This window comes from Tigriopus californicus, chromosome 9, assembly GCF_007210705.1.
Source record: "Tigriopus californicus strain San Diego chromosome 9, Tcal_SD_v2.1, whole genome shotgun sequence".
NCBI lineage: Eukaryota > Metazoa > Arthropoda > Copepoda > Harpacticoida > Harpacticidae > Tigriopus > Tigriopus californicus.
The window spans coordinates 10,476,081-10,498,538 of record NC_081448.1 but is presented as its reverse complement, the minus strand read 5'-3'; the positions used below and the strand labels follow the sequence as shown (position 1 = coordinate 10,498,538).

Here is a 22,458-nt window from a genome sequence, read left to right as displayed (position 1 = left end):
GGGGTAGCTTGCCTTTGAAAAGATGAATGAAAACATTGACAAAAATGAAGGAAAATAATTTTATTCAGATATTCTTTTGCTCATACCATCCCAAGGCACTCGCAAGCCAGACAGACAAGTTTTAGAGCCAATCGATCGATCGTAAGCGCTCAAAAGTTGTGGTGTTTGATTATAGAGGTGCTTCTTATAATCGATTGGCGTCAATGGCTAGCGAGTAACCTTCAATTGTCCTTTTCATTGAGCGCACATAATATTGAACCAAAGATAAAAACTTCACGATTTTCAAAACGTCAAAGGGTTTCTCTCGAAATAATTCATGGCTTTCTAACTCTTTCTATGGCAAAAGGATTTCATACCAATCTCTTTCCAGTTAAGCCTCTAAGTCTCTCTCTTTGCTCAATATTGCTAGATGTAAAATGTTAGCGTCTTCCATCCAGGGGAGGTGCCGGATACCATTCCTCTTCAAATTTCAATGCTTCCAGAATTGATTTTGCCCGACAAAAACGTTTTTTTTTTCTTCCTTTGTTTGTTTTTTCACGGGCTTTTCAAAACGCTTCAGGGAGTATAATCCCCAGTACCATTCCGAACATACTTATCTGCCAACGTCTACAATCTAACTTGACCCAAAAACAATTAAAGTGAAAGAAATTGGCTCACAATTTTGGGTTTGTTTTTTCACGGGCTTTTCTAACCACTGCATGGAATGTAATCCCAAGTATTACTTAATGAAAGGCTATACACTAGTGCTGGGATCAAATAAATTTTCAAAATCAGGACTATCAGAAAGCTAGGAAAGTCAAAGCCCCAGCCCTTTCCAATTGAAGGTAAAAGATTAGGCTTGACCAAAAAGGCAACCCTGGTTTGATCGAAGGAAAATGAAGCTTACTTATTGTGCATGTGACCAACTAACGGGTTTCCGATATTCTGCTGGTGATGCCGTATGCCACTGAAAATGTAAATGGGTAGCCCTCGTTGCAACCTCCTACAATTATTTATTTGATCCCATCAGTACTATATACGTCTATTTATTACCTAAATTTATGACATGTGGTCTACCAAAACATTTGATTAGGCAAACTGAGCTAGTCCTTGAATGTAGGGTCGATCTGGAATGCTATCTAAAAATTTGTCCAAGTCTGAATTGAAAGATGCTACCAAATCAACAAGGCCCACGTATTCCCTACGAATATTAGAGGAAAGTAAATTAAACAATGAAGGAGCCCGAGAATGAAGAGAGGTGTACGTCATTGTTCAAACTAGCCTGGATTCTCCGGGGCTTGAAGGTGCTCTCTAAACGCACATTAAGCCTCTACGGTCAGTAGAATTGACCCTAAATCCTGGGTTGGGACAAAGCTCATGAATGCTTTTGAAAACGTACAATATCAGATACCTTTCATTCCTTCTCTGAGTACTGTACAATCCCAACCTTTCTAACCTCTCCCAATACGAGAGCTCTCTCATTCCTGTAATGTTCCCAGTGAAACATCCTTGGACTTGTTCGACCTTTTGCAAACCTGCTGAACTCATTGGACCCCAAATGAGTGAAGCATATTCAAGATGTGACTGAACATTCGACTTGTTCAGAGTTAGCATCGTGATACTATCTCTGGACTTAAAAGTACGATATAGCTATTCACAAGTTTGAAAAGCTTAGATCACCTGTAATTGGGTATGCTTATCAAACTTTCCATTACTTTGGAGGACTACATAAAACCTGCTCAATATCTTTACTTCCATTCTCTATGACTGGAGTATTCAAAGGCGTTGACCCGAAGGTCATCAACCCAATAGAGGTGAGTCCATCTAGGTCCTTTGGTAGGCTATTGGAGTCTTGGCTATTCCTACCAGTAACTAATTTAATGTCATCAGCATTGGAAGAGAGACGGGCAGTAATTTCAAGCTTTTGAAGTGGGGCAACAAATATTATAAAAAGGAGGGGGCCTAAGATGGAGCCCTGGGGAACAGCTGACTTGACATCATTTATGTCACTAAGGGATCCCTCGACCTTAATAATTTGCTTCCTATTATGAATGAAGCTTCTTATGTAATTGGCAACCTTGCCTTGGCTCCCAATGTCATGAAGTCTATTCAACAAAAGGCCATGATCTACTTTATCAAAGGCCTTGGCAAAATCAAGATAGACAACATCAACTGATTCATGTCTCTCTAGTTCCTCAATGATTTGTTCTATATGTTCAATCAGTTGGGTAACCGTGCTAAAATGTGCTCGGAACCCGTGTTGGCTAGGAGGAAGGACATCATGGACTTCAACAAACTCTTCAAGTTTGAACTTTATGATCTTGCCAAACACCTTTGCAAAATTCGAAGTGAGAGAAATCGGCCTATAGTTACTGGGGAGCGACTTATTTTCCCCTTTAAAAATTGGAGTAACATGAACTAACTTTAGTGAAGAGGGAAATTTGCCCTGATCCAAGATGCATCTCATTAAGTACAAGAAAACAGGAGCAAGAACCTGTGAGCATCACATTAGAAACTGAGATGTCATACCATCAGGGCCAGAAGAGCTCGAAAGCCTCAAGTCCCTGATCGTTGCTAAAGCATCTTGATCCGTAACTATAAGATCATCAAATTGCTCAATTTGACTAACGTCATCAATCTCCACAGACTCGTCACTGGGACAATGAGCTGTTGCTTCTAAAATATGTGTGCAAGAAAACACACTAGAGAACTACTCTTCTAGCATGTTAGCCATACTGCGATGTCGCCGACAATGTATTGTATGTCATTTCTTCATAATTTCCTTGGGGGTGTGAGGAAATTTTGCGATATTTGAAAATAATTGTCACACGTATCTAGAACTTTGACAATGGAATGACTGTCAATTTCGGGAAATTAATAGCTGTTGGGAGCTGCATTTTTATTTTCACTTCTTGGGAAATGGTTGCTGACTTGCATTCCGAAAGTTGTACTGAAATACAAATGAACTTTCTTCATCCTCATGGACCTTCTAATAGATTTTGATTTTGAGAAATTGACGATCATTCCATTACAAATACAGCAGATATAATGTAGTTATTTTTGTTTTTGTAATGTCGGCAATGGCATGTGTCAGAAAAGTCAAATCACTAAAACAAATTAGCAGGACCTGCAAAGCCATGTTCACTAACACAAGAGTGTTGCATAACATGAGAAATCTTGACTGTCGTGCAGATTTGATGTGATGTATAAATGTATATATATTGAATTTTCCTTGTCTTGGCCTTCAGTTTTGAAACTTCATCGCTGTAAAAGGTTGCGTGATGGCAACTTTAAGATGCGAAAATAGATGACCCATGGTCACAAAAGTCTTTGCCAAATCTAAACCCATGGAGATCCCATTTTTATTTTTGCAGCATGTCAAGAAAATGTAAAGAGCTATGCACACGCAAAAAATTGAGAAAATCCGAAATGGTCTTTTGGAAAGGTCAAAGGACAAATAAGGCCAATACACGACGAATTTCAATTGGTGCATTTGTATAATAAAATTCAATTCAATCAAAAGGCCATTGTCCGAGGAGTATTTTGATTTGAAATTTATCTCTATAGCCGGAGTTATGGCTGTTCAAACAAGGATGGCCAAGTGTTTTGGTCCAAAATGGACATGGCCCTAAGATGGGCCATATTGATCACTGAATAAGCAAGAGCTTTCATTTTCCAAGTTTTCTGGTAACCTTGAAATCGGCATTAAATTTGATCTCTTCTTAGTGAGGATGGGTTGAATGATGAAAACATGTTGCTATCTTCCATGACAGTTTCAGTGAGATAACAGCAAACTTTCAAATCATATGACCTGAGCAGATATTGCAATGTCCAACTTCTCTTATTATTCAGAGTTTGTAAGAACTTATTGATATATTTTTGACTGAGTAGTATTGATAAAATATTTTCTTGTCGTTTTTAAGAAGGATGATTGGGCACCAATGGCTATTATTGTGCAATTTTGCAACATTAATGTTCAGATAAGAACTGTCTAGTATAAAGAAATTCATGTCCAATGCCTTTCTCCATTTCACCATTTATTCTCCTCATAAGTTTTTGGGAGCTATCATTTATATGAGTTGGTAAAGCGCAGGGTATGAGTACAAACATGACCTCTATATTGGATGGTAAAACAATCATCACTATGTAGCAAAATTGCAATAAAACAGTCGGTTTCTTACAATTGAACTTTTTGAATCTATTGTGCAAATCGCTAAGTCTTGGGCTCTTTTGGTCAACCCAAAAAATCACAAACGGGAGATTTCAGATCCTTTGGTTGTTAGAAACCGTCCAACTCTACATAGTACATACTAGATGTCATACATACATCAAGACTCCAGTGTTGTCAAATAATGGGTAAATCCCCATTTCTGGGGGTAATTTTGACGTCTATTGATAGATTATCTGGCCATCAGGTAATATGCAATGTTAACAGAATCTAGGGTGTTTTGTTTGCCTCACTAAAAACTAGAAAAGAGACAGTAAACCGGCATTATGCAAAAACCTGGTCAAAGCATGACTTAAATGCAACATTTCTACTTTCCGAACGTTAAAACAACAAATCATCCTAGTGTTTTTCTTATTTATAACTTTTTATATTTATCTTTCTGATTATTATATGTTTCTATTCTTGTACACGCGGCCATCACCATCTAAGAACTCTGAAAAGATGTACGTCGGATGGCACGTCTCCACTGCTTTAGCTCATTCTTTGGGGTATTTCATGACCATTTTCTGGCAACACTGATTAGGACTAGTGGTGTACAACAAGAGTCGAGAACGAGAAAAACAGACACCCACCCTCCTTCCTACCTACCTACCTACCTACTTGCTTGCTAGCTAGCTTACTTACTTACACTCACTCCTCTCCTAACTAACATACTGCTACCTACTAGAACAACTTGGACGCATATTCAAAGACAGGCCCTTCTCATATAACCTTATTGCTATTGTGACCACTGGACGTTCGTCGGGCGTGATCCAGCATGTCCTCCAACCCTTCAAGTGGACGCGCCACGCCCACCCCACCCACGGTGGGCCAGGTGGGCGGGCCATCGGTGGGACGTGGAGCTGTGCAAATCAATAACGCCTTGTCGGGTCAGGCGAGTGGTACGGGGAGCGGGACGGGAAGTGCGGGTGGAGCGGGAGCCACGGGCAACAATGCCGAGAAAACGCCCTTAGTCCAGATCGGGCACTACGTCTTGGGCGAAACGTTGGGCATTGGCACATTTGGCAAGGTCAAAGGTAAATTCCAAGGCTCGAAACAGGTTGATGGGATCATTGATAAGGACACATACTCGGGCTGAAATCTTTACATGGTAGACCTTATAATGCACCAATTAATTATTAAGGACTTAAGCTGACCTTGTTCAATTTAATCAAAATTGACCCAGTCCAACCTAGCCCGGACCTAGCCTCAACCGATGATGAACGCCTGAAAAGTTGATATCTAAACCTGATACGCAACTAATTGGAGGCCAATAGCGTAGTCACTAAAATAAACGCATTCGAATCGAGTCAATCTTCTCCCAGATTGTCTTCAATCAACCCGGGAAAACCAATGAGAAGGCCTTGCTTGTGGCATTGAGGGTGTTTAGCCTAAGTTAGTACCTCATCGGACCATTTAAAATGAAAATTGCTTGTGACAAGGTTGATTTTTATGCCCATTTTGAAGTGTTTTACTTTTAGAGTTTGCATTTGCATGCAGTGGTGTCAATGCTAAACCATGGGTTTTGGCCAGATTTAGCCCGACCCATGAATGATCACAGAGAAGGGTCTAAAACTGTGCCCAATGATGAAACGAGATCTTGCATTTTATGTCACGTAATTAAGGACGACATATCTGATCGGATCGTTCCTCATTGCAGTGGGTTTCCATCAAATGACCGGCCACAAAGTGGCGGTCAAGATCTTGAATCGACAGAAGATCAAAAGTCTGGATGTGGTGGGTAAGATTAGGCGGGAAATCCAGAACCTCAAGCTCTTCAACCATCCTCACATCATCAAGTTGTATCAAGTGATCTCCACCCCGACCGACATCTTCATGGTTATGGAATATGTGGCGGGTGGAGAGCTCTTTGATTATATCGTCAAGCACGGCAAGGTCAGTTTCTCACCTTCCAAAGTTGTCCATCGCGGCCAGAATTTGAGTCGTTAGAACCGACCTTGGTCCATTTTAGTTGAAGGAAAGTGAAGCGCGGAGATTCTTCCAACAAATCATTTCCGGTGTGGAATATTGCCATCGACACAATGTCGTTCATCGAGACTTGAAACCCGAGAATCTTTTACTGGATCAAAAATTAAATGTGAAGATCGCCGATTTCGGTAAGACAATCTGCCGCTTCATTTCAGTTGAAACTGATAATTCACCAATAGCTCACATCCTAGGCTTGTCCAACATGATGACGGATGGCGAGTTTCTGCGCACCAGCTGCGGGTCTCCCAATTATGCGGCTCCAGAGGTAATTTCGGGCAAACTCTATGCAGGGCCCGAAGTCGATATTTGGTCTTGCGGCGTGATCCTTTATGCCCTCCTCTGTGGAACATTGCCGTTCGACGATGAGCATGTCCCTTCTCTGTTCAGAAAGATCAAATGTGAGGTGGATTGAGGGGTTATGTATGTCTGAGTTTCTGACCTGTTTCTTACCTTTCATACAATCGATTGTGGATGGTAGCTGGTGTCTTCGCTATCCCTGATTACTTGCACAAGAATGTGGTAAGCCTGCTCTGTCACATGCTCCAAACCGATCCGATGAAACGAGCCACCATCGAGGACATTCGAAACCACGAATGGTTCCAAGTGGATCTAGCCTCTTACTTGTTTCCGGATCGCGATGCCGCCATGGCTACGCTCGACCATGAGGCCGTTCAAGAGGCCTCGGAGGTACTTCTATCGCCTGATTCATTCCCTTGGATTGTAAGCTGGCACTTTTAACGTTCTAACGCCGATTTGTCACTCTCTAGAAACTTGGTGTTAAAGCCGAAGAGATCATCGAAGCGCTGGAGAATGACGACAGCACTAACACTCTGGCCGTGGCATACCGCTTGATCATTGACAACAAACGGATGGCTGACGAGTCGGCCATCGAGGATTTCAAGTGAGTCCAGTCTGGGTTCTGGGAAAGTGTCAACCCCTGTGAAAAAATGAACCTGCACATTTTGGTTGTGTTCATTTTTCAGGGATTTCATGATGGCCTCCAGCCCACCCACTCCGGCTCCAGTATCGACTCAAGTGTCCACGACCAGCACGGATCAGAGTCCGGTCAAGCCTCATCCAGAGCGAATTGCGCGTAAGTTTGGGCTCGGCTCGAATGATGGGTTGAAAAACGGTTTAAATCTTTGAATTTAGCTCATTTAGAGCGTCCGTCTCTCTGGGACCCGGCGACAAATTTCCACCGCGATTGTCATGCCAATAAATGGGTTGGTCAGTACCGAGGCTTTGGAATGTGAATACTGATATGAACACAACAGACACTAAGAACTAACTGGTTGTATACACGTGTGGGTGAACTGGCAAAACCATGCAGTTTGACCCATGTCCAAATCACAGTGGTGCCTATTAATTGCCCCGTCTGGCTCGGGAGTTGTCGGTGACCTCGAGTCCACCCAACCATCTAATCAATGGCCTAGCATGCCTAGCTTCCCATGACTAATCATCTTCTTGGTCAGATGTCCTCCTTATGAGTCTATTATGAGTGTTTCATCACGCATTCCGTCCGTATTTTGGTAGACCGAGGTTACCGACTTATGAGGAGACGGGGATAAGCTATTTAATGTTTTAGCTTCCTTAAAGAAAGGAAGAACATGCTTGAAATGTAATGCGCCATGCCGGTATTTAGAAAAAAGAAAACAAGTTGCGTAAGAAACATGCTTATGTAGTATTTAGCGCTACTTGAAAGGGATAAAGTATGCGGTCGTTAGGGAATTCTCTATTAGTTTTGTTGTGAAATTGTGAATGTCAAATTTGGATTGGTTTGATTTTTCCCATCTTGTGGGATCTCGCTCCCTTTTGCCTGTACTTTAAGCAACGTCGGCGGACTTGTGACTGGCTTCATTCTCCCATTCAGTGGGTATGTTGGTATCCCTGACATACGCTGATTGACCTAAGATACATCCAAATGGCCCAATAGCACCAAACATCATGCCAACGTCTTTTGCCCCTTTCAGCTCTGATGGATGATGCTAAAAAGGCTGGATTAAACATGAAGCCCACGGAGAAGACCATGAGAGGAAATCCGATCAAACGTGCCAAGTGGCATTTGGGCATCCGCTCCCAGAGCAAGCCTCAGGATATCATGAACGAAGTATTCAGAGCTATGAAGACATTGGATTTTGTAAGTGCCACACGATTCACCGGAAGTACAAGCGTGTCCAAGAGGTCTTATATCATGCGTTCATGTTCCTCAAACCCATTTCAGGAATGGAAGGTCATCAATCCTTATCACGTCCATGTGCGCCGACGCAACCCCGTGGTGAAACATTTCGTCAAAATGTCGCTACAACTGTATCAAGTGGACTACAAAAGCTTCCTCTTGGACTTCAAGAGCTTGCCCACCGATGAAAATTCTGTTGGTAATGCAGGTACCCGCACCTTGACAGTTTTCACGGGCCTGGTAAGGGGGCGAGAGTCATGGGACTCTCCATCCCCGCCTACGCTGGCTCTGAAATTCGAGACCAAATCGACCTTGCACCACTTCGTCTTGTCGACTTTCCCCGTCTGGCCATTTCGATTAGAGCGGTTAACTTGAGATGCTCTTTCTTTGCAGACGTACCGGATGAAGCTCCCGTGATCGGCAATGTCTACTCCGTGCCCGGTCACCACACCATGGAATTCTTCGAGATGTGCGCAGCTCTCATTACTCAATTGGCGCGTTAGGCCCGGAAATGCAGCGTCAGTGTTCTCCCCTGGGTCGTAGCTGGCCCATGTATCCGGCAATTCCGCCAACATGGCAAAAAAAAAAAATATAGTCTATTCATTCACCGTATCCATGCAAAATTCATAGCCAACCTATTATCTATCCACATCTATCCACACCTAGTGACTAATAAAAGTACACAGTATACCTACAGACCGACAGGTGACTTGAATCTGAGTTGAAATACACACAAACTCAAAAGCCGAAATCAGCCCTCAAGTGCCGTGGTCTTGTTTTGATCAATAAGCCACAGCCTTTGAATCAAGGTTGGATTCCAGCCGGCCGGCCCGGTTTTTTGGGCCGGGAAAGCCCGACGATCGAACTCAGTCAACAACCTACTAGGTAGATAGAAAGACGAAGAGCTCCATCGACGGCTTTCTCCGAGCAGATCTATTCCTGCCTGCACTTGGGAGCCAGCCTTCATTATCGCATCGAGGTTGGCGTGTTGATCGACAGCATGGGCACGGGTCGGTTCAACGCCGGCGTGGATAGTGTCGAGCTATTGGTGCGGCAATTGAGCCGCGATGGGCGGCCTTATCGCGACGGTTTAATGGCCTTGGGCGCTTTGGCCGCTTTGCGTCTGGGTTACCTATCCAGCCGTTTTATGTGGCGGCTGGTGCGCCAGATGGCTGGACCGTGGACGGGAAGTCAGCCGCAAGCGGTGGATTTCTCGGCCCGCTGCGGACAATGGGCGGGTAAGACGGGCGTAAGATTTTGAGTAGGCATAATGGTGGTTCACATTCTATCCTTGGTTTTCAGTGCTGATCAATCCTTGCAAAGGTTTGGGCTTCGCCCTGGCCTTGGCCTTGGCCCAACGACATGTGAACCTGTTGTTGGTGGACTTCAATGAGCACGCCCTGGAATTGTTCAAAGAGTACATTCAAAGTAAGTCCGTTTAATCACTCATTCAATCTGGATGGGAAGGGCCAACTTGAATGTATCTTTGGTGAAGTCATGGCACGGATAACCTATGGTCAAGTGGTAAAATGGGGTGGGAGCGGTGGGAGCGGTGGGTGCTCCAAATCTTAGCGTAGCTCATCATGAGGGAAGACAGTTCGTTCACCCCGGTGATGAGAGGAAAAAAGTAAAAACATGACAAAAAAGTTCTGAACTTTTTTGGCCTTTTTGGCCTTGAAAATATTTTTGTGCCAAATTTCCATTCTTCCACTTTTTCGACTCTTTTCTTTCACATTTTAGGACATGTTTGCCACTTAAACCTTACACATCATTTGGTTTTGAATATTGAATTTGAATATACAACTCCTATTAACTTTTTTCTTTGGTTTGGGAAAATCTGCAAAAAAGAGATCTGGAGTTGAGCTGCATCTGCTGTCATGGGTTTGACCTGACCCAAAATTATTTTGTGAACAGAAGTTCCCGCACCAGGATAAACACATTGCAAGAAAAGAAGTGTTTAATTCTTGTAAATGAAAGGGAGAATCTCAATGGATAACCCCCAGTGAACACAATTATGTACCTTGATTTTGTAATAGATAACAATGGAGCAAAGGGGCTAAAAGGGGTTAAAGCCGGTCTTCTCCTCATTGTAACAATTATTTTGCTTTATTAGTGGTTTTTGCATATCGAAAGCGTTTTTGCGTATTTTCTCAAATTTTTGTTGAATTTTCCTCAACTTGAAAAAAAGAAAAAGATTCCGCTAAAAGGCAACTTTTTTGTTGAGATCTAGTAATGATGTATTTTCGGGGACCTAAAACTTGGTCCTTGGTTCGTTTGTGAGGAGGATGTAGCGCCCGGACCCTGATAATTATTTTCATATACCCGGCCTGGCCACGAGAATTTATTATCTTAAAAAAAAATGTATGAATATTTGTGACGTCGTTTCCACCATGATACATAATTGGCACCAAAGGAGCCATGCCATGAAGATGGTCAGTCGGTCAGAATTGATATCAATTGATACACTCGATCATGACGAATAATTTCATTGCCGGCATCCCTAATCATTCCTATTACGCTCTCTGAGCTTAACCATCATATGGTTTTCTATGCTGACCATCATGAACACGGATGGATCTGGCCGATCTGGCCACATGGAGCAGGCCCCTCAATCCCATGATACCCCCACCAAGGCTGAAATCCTTTCGTCCCACATGAGCATTTCATATAGAGTCAGGTCCAAGTTTGGGCAAGTGCGAAAGCCACCACCAGATGGCAGAGCTGAATGAGCCTGGCTTGGGCTGTGTGTGTGTGTGTGTGTCTATGTATGTTTTTTTGTGGATGGATGATTGACGGCCGGACCGACCTCTGGCCCTCTGGCGCTCTGGCCCTCATGTCCTGTTGTCCTCTCTCAGCCGTCATCATGAAGGCGTCTCCAAAAAGTGTCGTACGCTCCGTGGCTCTGGCTTAAAGCCCTGCTGCCTGACACTGCCCTCTCGTCTCAGTGTGGGTCCCCCAGTCATCAGTCCATCCATCCATCCATCCATCCATCCATCCACCCACCGATCGAGTCGGTCTCGTGTCCTGTCTACTCCGTGGACGGTCAGACCAGTCAGACTTTGAGCCCGTCCCTTCTCGCCTCTTCACGGTGACCAGTTTCCGTTCTCCCCATCCATCCATCCATCCATCCATCCACCCACCGATCGAGTCGGTCTCGTGTCCTGTCTACTCCGTGGACAGTCAGACCAGTCAGACTTTGAGCCNGCTCTGGCCCTCATGTCCTGTTGTCCTCTCTCAGCCGTCATCATGAAGGCGTCTCCAAAAAGTGTCGTACGCTCCGTGGCTCTGGCTTAAAGCCCTCCCCATCCATCCATCCATCCATCAATCCATCTCGGGTGAGCGATCAGCCCTCCCTCCCTCCCTTACTCGCTCCTTGGGCGGTAATCACGGTAATCCCTTGGCTTGGGCCAATAGTGGAGTGCCGTGCCCCGGCCTTTACCTCAGCGTCGCTTATCCTTGCGACTAGGATTGGGACCCCGGAGCCCTGGGTCCACTGGACCTCACTAGAGGTATGATCGGTCGAGCGCTGCTGACGTGTCCATCCCGAGCGATTCAGTCTACACTCCGAATCTCGCCCGTCTGGAGCACCACCCGCAGGCCCGCCACCGCCACCGTCGCGTCACGCTCGCGCTCAAGCTTATCATCGTTATCAGCCGCCAGCAGTGGTCACCTCGGTCGAGTTGCCTTTCGAGCCAGTTGGTCCGCCATCACCACCATCGCCACCCGCACCATGACCTCTAGCTCGAGTTTCCCAACTCTACCCCGCATTGAGCTCTGCTCCGATCTTCAATCCGCGGATTATGACGGGATCGTCGTGGTATCGCATTCGGTCTCGGACCTGCCTTTTGGCGACCTTCAGCGACCGTTAGCCACTATCACGGCCATTGATAAGAAGGCCGAAGACGGACTTTTCATCGCGCCCTGCCAATTACCGGCCAAACGCATCATCTACTCCAGTACGGGTAAACTGGACCAGGACAGCGATGACGTCCGCCGGTAAGCCTTAGTTTCTCGTCTGGCCGCATTTCATGGGACAAGATCAATTCATCTGTCCTTGTAGATACGCCGAAGCGGCCGAGAAAGGCGTGGCTCGCGCCATTGAGGCCGGTTGTCAATCGCCTTGTCTGCTTTTCAATGTCAAGAGTCAGTTCGCACAAGCCGGGATCGTGGCCGCTTTGGGCGGGTTAAAGGCTTTGTACGTGCCCTTGGAGATGCGCGAAGCCCAGCCCGACAAGGCCAAGAAAGTGACCAAGATCGGCATCTTTGGCTCGGAGGACCGAGTGGGAGCCAAGATCGAACTAGTCCGAGCATTGGAAGCCGGACGCATCGTCAGTCGAGATGTGGGAGGTTCCGACCCAGAGCGAATGGCGGCCCCTAGGTAAATTTGTCATTGCACGACCACTGACCGAGCCTAGGCTCATGAGGAGGAGGCTCGTCTGTGATCCGTTATCTCCCTCTCGATGGCGGTTTTCATTGTTGCCATGCTGGCTTGTTTCTAGGGTGGAAGAGTACATTCGTCAAACGTTTGAAAACACGGGAATCAAGATTGAGGTCATTCAAGGCCAACCCACCTTTGAGCAAGAGTATCCCTGTTTCGCCGCCGTCAATCGGTGTGCCAGTTCCATTCCCCGACACGATGGGCGGATTATTTGGCTCACCTATGAACCCGAGGGCCCGGTGGAAAAGACCTTGATGTTGGTGGGCAAAGGTGTCACCTATGACACTGGTGGCTTGGACATCAAGGCTGGTGGTAATGCAAAGAGTCTGGTGTGACCGCTCATTGACTGTTGACTGATATGACGGATAATTCGTGTTTAGGAATCATGGCGGGTATGTGCCGAGACAAATGTGGCGCCGCTGATGTGGCCGGTATCCTCAAGGCTGTGTCCATTCTCAAGCCAAAGAACGTGAAGGTCGTGGGTGCCTTGGCCATGGTACGCAATAGCTGCGGGTCTGACGGCTACGTTTCGGATGAGATCATCACAACTCGAGCTGGAGTTCGACTTCGAGTGGGAAACACCGATGCCGAGGGTCGAATGGCCATGGCCGATGTTCTTTGTCACATGAAAGAAAAGGCTTTGAATGAGGTGAACCCGCATTTGATGACCATTGCCACATTGACTGGCCATGCCGCCAGGACCTATGGAGACTACACGGCCATCATGGACAACGGACCGGCCAAGAAAGATGGTTGCTCTCGCCGAATTCAGGACATCTCGGAGGAATTTGGCAATCCCTTTGAAGTGAGCACCATTCGTCGCGAAGACTTTGAGCACAACAAAGACAAATGCGGTGATTACGTCGATCTCCTTCAATGCAACGTGAGCCCAGGCAATCCGAGCTCTCGAGGTCATCAATGGGCTGGAGCCTTCCTAGTCTCGGTGAGCGGAATGAATAGGGATTTTTTTTTAAAATTCAGAACAACATAACTTACTGAAAGGTGTGTAATTTCAATTTCTAGGCTTCTGGATTGGACAAGCACATGGTGCAAAGTGAGAAACCCCTCAAGTACTCCCACTTGGACATTGCCGGATCCTCGGGTTCTCTCCCAGGACCCAACAAAGCTCCCACTGTTGTCCCGCTAGTCATGAATGCCTTGGGAGCTTGGTGAACAAGAATCAAAATCAAATTCATAAGCTTAACCAAGTGCGCGATTAACTACAAATATATGAACTTGACGATGTGGTCAATCTGATTTTCTATCGCTTTCTCTACCTGATATGAATAAACCAATAACCGTGTCTGGCTCATTATCCCATGAACAAGTGCTTATATTAGATTTCATTCACTCAAGGGTCTGAGGTGAAAAGAAACGCATCTGGAGCCAAGAGGACTAATTCCCCATTTCTCGTCTTGCTTACAGGAGAATGTGACGGCAAAATTGAGATCATCTCCGTGACTTGCGGATTAAAATTGCATTCGGAGAATTTGGCCGCCCAAGAAATCGCGGAAACCATTCGGAAGATGAACATCCGCTTGCTCTTCAACATCTGTGGATTTCCACACAAGGAGCACCAAAAATCCGCTGACGACGTGAGTGTGAAAAGCACCCAATTGGGCGAGAACAAAGCCCTCAACCCGTTGAAGGGCTTGCTTGACTTTAGATGTAGTAGGATAAAGAATGCTCCACTCCCCTGTCACTGGAACCAATTTATGGGCGGATGAGACAATGAATGGGCTCCACTTGACAATTTGCCGTCCCAGACGGCAGCAAATCAGCCTCAAGATAATCGTCTTTTTCGGTTAAGTCGTATATTGGATTGCCTTTTTCAAAAGCCAGGATTAGCAATTGCGAGAACCGATTAGGCCTTGTGCCATAATTGGGAGTTGGTTCGAGGCCTTTCCCGAAAAGCAACTCTGTTACCCCAGAAACAAGAGAGTGAGCGTCTGAGTGTTTTCTACCAAATTGGCCTGTTTCAACGCTTGCTTAATCCAATCTGACTGAACTCATCTCGACATGCTCTTTTGAACTGACATCCATGAAATGAGAGCAGTTTCATATCAAATGAATACACGCCAACAGCAACACGAAAAATACATAGCTTCAAAGTACAAACTACATAGGTTCCATTGAGGAGTGTTCAAGTCTTGAAAGGAGTTTTTAGCCGGGAGATAACGAGGATATTGATTCATGGAAAACAAATTTGCTTTTTGTTCTGGATTTGCACGTCAAAGTATCATCTACATACAAGTACAAAAGATAAGCTAATTGAATAGTTGTAGCATGACGTCCTAGTCCTTGTTTGTGGAACCTTCGTAAATGCAATTTTTCTTGGGTTCTTTGAACATCACAAAAACTGCCTGCAGGAATGTCTATGCCAACAACATTCACGATGAAAAACGAACCATGTCTTTTTTGATCTCACAGCAAACTGTAGACCATGCAATTGGGGTAGACCACAACCTCGGTTTCATTAATCTATGCCCTATAAAGCAGGTTGAGCAGTACTGGTTCGTAACTAATCCAATTCAGTGATCCAACTTTGTAATAGTTGGCAGGGAACTGTCTTTAGTTTGAACCCGTTTTCCACCAATGAAGGCATAAGAATGGCAGATCAACTATTCTCGTGCAATTTGGTACTTTCAAAGCTGATTGCCTATTGGTTCAAAATCAATGTGTCGACCATAGGATTATTGGTTAAGGTTTCCAAACTCGCACTTGTTCACATTTTTTTGTTTCTTGTTTCCCGATTTACATTTTGCCAAGATCCAAATTTGCCACTTCCATATTGCGCTTAGTCAAGATGTGTTTTAACAACAATAAACCTGCTCAATTCTCGGCCCAATAAAACTTCTTTTCAACTAGATTTCTTCCAAATATGCAAAAACTTAAGCGCCTAAGTTCGTGACCACTGTAGGCACTCGCATTGTAATGTACGTATGCAAAGCCATTTTCGAAATAATTGCGAAATAATCTCAGTCTGGGTTACGGGAATGCGCATAAAGAAGTTGTTCGCATTCATAATGGAAAATACAAAGGCTAGACAAAGTGGACTTCGAGATCTTTGTGTTGGAAACAGGGTCACTTTTTTCCAGAGTGAAGAATATGTATTCACTTTTGAGGGCCTGCCATGGTTGAAAGCATGCCAACTGACTTTTTCACCTTGTGCCTTGCTCAAATACCCTGAAATCTCAATACATACGAACGTAATGTTACGAAGCATTCGTAAATTTAGAGCGGTATATACACGCATATCTCTTTAAAACACCTGACCTCCGTGGAACTCATTTTGTCAACAATGTGGAGATCCAGCCATGCCCGAGACTGGCATTAACAAGTGCTTGCTTTTAAATTCACGGCTTTCACATCTCGCTTTCGCCATAAAATGTCTTTTATTCGAAGTACTCGCTCGTAATTTCAGATATCCATGACTCCACAAATCAGCTCGTTTCTGACGTTTCACTCCAAGATTGCCCTGACCTCGCAATTGATATTTGAAATGCTGGTTCAAAGTCAAAGAAATGAGAATGGATCGACCGTGTTCAACATCGGAGCTTATTATCCCAACTATGGATCCCAAGATTGGACCGAATTTAGAGCTTTGCAGGTGAGTGTCCAAGAAGAAAGTAAGCGAAAAGAAAACGACACTAGAGTCATTGGAGATCAATCCGCATCTATCTGTTTCTGTCTTTCATTCATTCATGAACAGTCCTATGGTACTGGTCTTCAAGAGCTCTCTGAACGAGACGGTTCCAAGAGTCGTCTGAACATTGTGGGCGTGCAATACATTAACTATTTCACTCGAAACGGGTAAGTATTACGTCGATTGTGCAAAAGTCATAACCGTTGATGATATAACTCCATTTTGATTATCGAGTTGAATTCAAGACTGTCTTGAAAATTCGTTATCACCTGTCTTCATACGCAGACATTCTTGACAGCCAATTCAGATTAGCACTTGGTACTCATCGTTCATCCATAGATGCAGAGATGGTCTCATAGCTCGATTAATGGAGCGAATTACAAAATGTCTTATAGGAATTTCGATTATGGTTCTGTTTCCCAAAATTTGCCATTTTTGTTTCATGAAAGCAATTTTGTTTCTAGTGTGCGTCGCATTTGTTGACCTTTCATCTCGAAACATTAAATTTAGGACCGTTTACTAATGGACTTGCTAATTCAAGTTATTTTTAGATGTAGTCGCTCAGATTAATTCAAACTCCACAATCTGAATCGTTTTCCCGTTCGACATGTGGCTTTGCTGCAAACCCGAATTGCAATTGCATCACTTAAAGTCAATAGGTCTCTCTCAAAGAAAAGATTCCTTTAAAATAAGATGCCTTTTCTTTAGCATTTGAGTACAACCCACCAATAATGTCTTTCTTCATAAAGTTTGTGGATGTTCTTGCTAGGAACGATTGCGACCAGAAACCCTCAAAAAGACATCGACCCAATTCAGCAAAATTGATAAATTTTCAATAATTCGTCAATACGTGATATGGCCAGCATTGAGACCCAGTGCAAGGTCAATCACCCCTACAGATTTCCGTCGATACACTAATGTGCACAGGGACGATTATGAGTGACCAAGCGCAGTACTTGATGCCTAGGAGCTAGCTTCTTTCATATGTCTTCCGTTGTACTCCATATCACAGACTCATCGTGGTTCGTTATCATGGTCAATCATCTTGATTGGTGTTCTTTCGTTTTAGCTCTGCGGCCTCCTCCATATGGTCCTCGTACATGGGCTATCTTCTTCCGACAGCCAAATCCTATGCCACTAGTCTGTTGGCCAAGCTGGAGCGAGGTCGAGAGCATCAGTTGGCGGTGTCCTGGCGCCACTCAATGATCATGGGGATTCTCAATCTCTGCCCTTACCTCTATTTTCCCTCTCCATGAAATCAGATATGATTGCCTGTGCTAAAAAAGACACCCGGAACCCAACTTCCCATTGTAAAGTGTAGTATATATGGTAGGTGAAAAAGCTACACCAATTAATCTCAGTCTTTTATGCGGTAATATGACTACACTATTTGCGATGGATTCACTCAATATGCTATCTAACGCAACCACAATAAATTACCATCATTTTAAAAGAATTCGTTTGGATCACTTTTGTAAAGAACTTATTTTACTTTATGCAGCGGGTAATACTTCAGTTTGTTCTTGTAGCGGTGGGGTTTATTTTGGCAATTTGGGTACTGTTATTTGCCATTTTTAGGGCTTATAAGCTCCTTAATATTTGCCAGAAATCCGCATTCTTCTTCAAGTTGTAATTCATTTACGTACCTTTTTTCCAATTTTGGCCAATGGAATGTTAATCTTTATTTCTGCAATGAGTCTGAATAACATGGAAAAAAGATTTACGAAAAGATGAAAAAGTAAAGATACTAGAAGTTAAGAGTTTTCGACTTTTGTATCAATGATATTGGGAGAGATTAAAGAAGTTGGAACTGTAGCACAGTGCGCAGAGAAGGTACGAAAGGTATGTGATGCTGTCTGTCTTCAAAAGTATCCATGAGCTTTGTCCCAACCCAGACTTTGGGGTCAATCATAATTACCGTAGAGGCTTAATCTGCGTTTTGAGAGCACCTTCATCAAAGGGGGGAGCACGGTGTAGTGGCCAGCCAGCTTCTTGGCATGAGAGAGGTCCCAGGTTCAATTTTTCTCGCCGACCTTAAATTTTCAGGAAACTCTCTAATCACCCACAACCATGGACTGAGAAAAAGTCTAATAAGGACACGGCATTACACCCTGACACAAAGGCTAGCTGCGGTACCGTATGGGTAGGGCATCCGCTTTCCAATTAGCGATTTCCTCTTTGCAGTATATAAATTACAGCATAAGTTGCTGCCTTAACAGCTTAAATAGACCAATTATAACCTTTCATTTTAATAGTACTGGGGATTACATTCCCCTGTAGTGGTTAGAAAAGCCCGTGAAAAACCAAACCAAACAAAAAATGGGCGAACCTGCGACATTGACAACGAACGGAAATAGGGGATCGATGGGAATTGAATCGAAATAATACCTTAACTAACGATTGAAACAAAGTCAGAATAGGAGATGCTTCTTGGATGGCAATAATTTCAGACCATCATACAAGTTTTGTATGATTATGACAAGTTTTGGATGAACCAGTGTAAATGGCGACCGGAACGAATTTACGTGTCAGTGTGTATCTATTGGAATGAATGGGACAAAGTGATGGCCAGCGTTGTTGGGAGGGCGAGGCTCCCTTTGACTCTAGCACCTACCAATAAAGAAATATTCTACCCTCAGATATGAGATATCTTATTTGGAAATGTATTTGCCAATCTGATATTGTAATTTGAATTGCATTTCATCTCAGATTTGGTGCAAATTAAGCCTCATTTGAATCAATGAAAGGGGTTTGAGATAATGATATACGAGTGAGATTGATGATGAGGTGCCTCATCTGTCTTAGAGGTTGAAGGTGTGGTTTTCCACTAGTGTGAGAGTCTGAAAGTTTTGTGAGTTTTAGAACTCCTCTTTAAAAGCATAATGGACCATGTTGGTATTTGCTATTAATGATCTAACGAATCTTGTTGATTCATTTACTCGATATGGGATGAGCCAAAAAGGTATAGAAAGGCGAGAATAAGGATGTGCTTCATTCTTACTTTTTAAGTGCGTCAACAATGAACTTCAACTGAACAGATTCGTATGGAAAGACGGCAGTTTTCGTAGAATTTGTTCGCGACTCTTGAAAAACAGAATACGCCCCAACAATAGCAACATTTTACGAGTACTTACCCTGTGGATCTGTCCACTTACGTGCACCAACTTATGATTATTTAGTTAAGATTTGCGGATTTTGTAGCCCATACAAAGAATGTCATTCGATGTAAAAATTGTCATGTCGGATTTATCAAAAGCAAATTTTAACAAGAGATTGTCATGAACAGTAATAAAACACTTGGGTTAGGGTCAGACGAAACAAAGAGTCGCCTCTTATCCGACGGTAGTCGACGACGATTTATTCCGAGACGATAGTCTCGGCACACAATTTAGTACATTAGCTTTTTTCATATTCTTAACCAGTCTTAGATCACTTGAAATTATATCGTTCACTCTGCGTGATATTCCTCTTGTCTCACTGTACGTACGTTGCTTGAACACCAGGATTTGGGCATAGACCATGAATGCCTTTGAACACATATCCCATGCGGCATATTTAACTTGACAAAATTTGAATTTAGATTTTAATGACGATTTGTCCTCGTACTAAGATTATAGTTGGTCAGGGCTAATTTCTATATCCAGACAATATTTTGATATATAAACTTAAAGTATAAAATTGCCTTAATGCTTCGACTTTCTTCAACTGTGAAGAGAGAAACGATGTATTGAGAACCACTCTGGAGCGTGAAAAAAAGGAACGAGCAACAAGTAAGATTTTTTTGTGTCGTTACAATGCACACTGATAAGGGGCAGCTGACGGACTAGGTTCAGAAGATGATCAGTAGGTGGCGCCAGGCTCAGACGGTCATGTTTGAAATCCTAATAGTGCTTAAACATGTGCTCTTAAGATCGCTAACCTTCAAAATGAAGCAAAACTGGTTTTAAAACGGTATAAAAATCTCAAAATATGTGGAATACGTTCTTTTGACCCCATAACGCAAGCTGAAAATAGCCTTAAAACCGCTTTTGCATTTTTTTGAAAGTTAGAGACCTTAAGATCAAATGCTCTAGCCATCTTCTGAACCTAGGCCTTCAACTACTCCTTATCAAGATCCATTACACCATTTTAAAATGTAATAGGATTACAGTTCCTTTTTCGAAAAAAGGAACGAATTACTGTTATTTCGTTTCTTGTAATTTCTTTACAAATGCCCAACTGTTTTGAAAATAAGACAAGTGACTCCCCTCAAAAATGTTGTTACGTCATCATCCTTTCTCCTCTCAACGTCTCAAACTTGGGTCTTTGTTATCATTCCGAAGGAAGGAAGCGTCTTTCCGGCCAGAGTTGTGTGTAAGGTAGTCCTCGAATAAGGGGGAAAACAAAGAAACTATTCGCCAATAGACCTTTTTCGAAAGAACCTGCTCAGCTTTGTCTCGTCTAAATATCCTGCGCTATCCTTGTTGTCCATGTTGTTCGTGTTTCTTCGTTATGGGCGTAGGCAATCAACAAGTCGTAAATCGACCTTTCCTAGGGCTACCTTATAGTAATGTCCTTCTCTTTTATGGTTTTTGCTCCCCCCGAATGGTCAATATTCGCGGGTTTAACAACGGGGCCATAGTGAGGATATCCAAGAAACATGGACCTATTGCAATCAGTATATAAGACAGGGCACCCATTTTTTAGGGCTATTTTCTTATTTATTGGTAGGAAGACACATTGTTTAGTTTCGAGATGGTGTCTTAAATGTTTACCCATTCACAGTTGGTGTGAATTAAAGTCTACATAAAAAATTTGTCATCGTATATGAGCGAACTTTTTGAAATAAGGAAACCAAAGGAAATGCAATAGACATATTCATTTCTAGTTTATAAAGTACATAGTTTATTTAAAAATACAGCTTTAAGCGTATAAAGAATGCTTTTGGTGTTTTTCCTTCTGATTTCGGTTTTTGGTTATTTTCCGTTAAAGTGACAAAATATTCAATGAATGATTTTGAGTACAATCAGTTCGAAGAGCTGAAAATTATATGGAAAATTAGATGGCTTTGAACCCTAAAAAAAAGGGGAACTTTTTCTACCTTTCCGTTGGTTCTTATTGTACATCATCCTAACGTTTAAATCAAGAAAAGAATGCACTTGGAACGATATTTAAAATTTATGAATTTGATTTACGAACTAGGCATGAAAATGTTTACAGATACAAAGATTTGCCTTCTTGATTCACTGATTTCAGAAAGGTGTCCCCATACTAGATTAAAAATTTTTTTAATAAATTATTTTTAAACCAGGCGTGCATTCTTGATGTTCACAAGGGGAACGTCGGGTCTTTATCTCTTCCTTTTAACGAAGGTCGTCAGTAGAGTGAGCAAAATGGAATTAGCAGGGTAGTAGTTACGAAATTACCTTCGGGAAATTTTCAGTAATTTACTCCTTTTTTATAAAAGATTTGTAACTTTTAATTAGATAAAGGATTTGTAACTTTAACGTTGTTTCAAAATTGGTGTAAATGTAACGACCAAACCTCCTGACAATGCTGAAATAATGAAACTGTATATACTATTTGTAATGCGTGAAGTGCGTTGTTTCAAATACTTGTTCTTCATTGATTTTGAGGGGTCTTGCCATAGGTTATTGAATTTTTTGTCATATTTTTTTAATTTCGGGCATGGAACCTTTGCTGGATGTACTAGGTAATTATAAACTTTTAAGGAGAGAGTGTATCCGCTAGTTTAATGTCGTTCTATTTTAGGGGTAGTTCTCCATTTCTTTTCCCAAATCAAATCGAACTTAAAACCAATATCATGTTGCATGAAAAGCTCCTATAACGAGTTGCTCCATCTTAATTTTTGAACCGGAATGATAGGAGAACGAATTTCTGACACTTCCAAAAGAAACTAAAACTGTAATTCGTTTCCCATATTTAGGAACTGCTAAAGCAGTGGGATTTGGACAATGCCATTACTTTCTTGGGAGCACCTTCTTCACTGTAAGAGAAGATATTGCTCCTTGTGCTTTGACCTT

At 42.9% G+C, this 22,458-nt stretch overlaps 3 protein-coding genes across 5 annotated transcripts; all 3 read left to right on the top strand.

Annotated features, from left to right (window-relative positions):
• Positions 1-4,832: 4,832 nt before the first annotated feature.
• LOC131886952 (5'-AMP-activated protein kinase catalytic subunit alpha-2-like) lies at positions 4,833-9,049 on the top strand. Of its 3 annotated transcripts, none has more exons than XM_059235429.1 (11): positions 4,833-5,223; positions 5,847-6,082; positions 6,159-6,303; positions 6,367-6,573; positions 6,654-6,862; positions 6,943-7,076; positions 7,159-7,268; positions 7,328-7,402; positions 8,146-8,312; positions 8,397-8,550; positions 8,745-9,049. In XM_059235429.1, exons 1-11 carry the CDS (start codon positions 4,965-4,967, stop codon positions 8,852-8,854), a joined length of 1,806 nt encoding a protein of 601 aa, XP_059091412.1. In that variant the 5' UTR covers positions 4,833-4,964; the 3' UTR covers positions 8,855-9,049. The 3 variants fall into 3 exon arrangements, with proteins under 3 accessions (XP_059091412.1, XP_059091410.1, XP_059091413.1); XM_059235427.1 differs by having other exon boundaries at positions 4,835-5,223; positions 8,397-8,559; XM_059235430.1 differs by lacking the exon at positions 7,328-7,402 and having other exon boundaries at positions 4,838-5,223; positions 8,397-8,559.
• A 130-nt stretch (positions 9,050-9,179) lies between these two features.
• LOC131886955 (uncharacterized) lies at positions 9,180-17,895 on the top strand. Its single transcript, XM_059235433.1, has 6 exons — positions 9,180-9,589; positions 9,654-9,779; positions 14,215-14,384; positions 16,214-16,399; positions 16,502-16,602; positions 17,505-17,895. The coding sequence occupies exons 1-6, from the start codon at positions 9,352-9,354 to the stop codon at positions 17,689-17,691; spliced, it is 1,008 nt and encodes a 335-aa protein (XP_059091416.1). The 5' UTR covers positions 9,180-9,351; the 3' UTR covers positions 17,692-17,895.
• LOC131886953 (putative aminopeptidase W07G4.4) lies at positions 11,686-14,104 on the top strand. Its single transcript, XM_059235431.1, has 5 exons — positions 11,686-12,347; positions 12,412-12,729; positions 12,851-13,101; positions 13,170-13,732; positions 13,813-14,104. Exons 1-5 carry the CDS (start codon positions 11,863-11,865, stop codon positions 13,960-13,962), a joined length of 1,767 nt encoding a protein of 588 aa, XP_059091414.1. The 5' UTR covers positions 11,686-11,862; the 3' UTR covers positions 13,963-14,104.
• Positions 17,896-22,458: the final 4,563 nt, after the last annotated feature.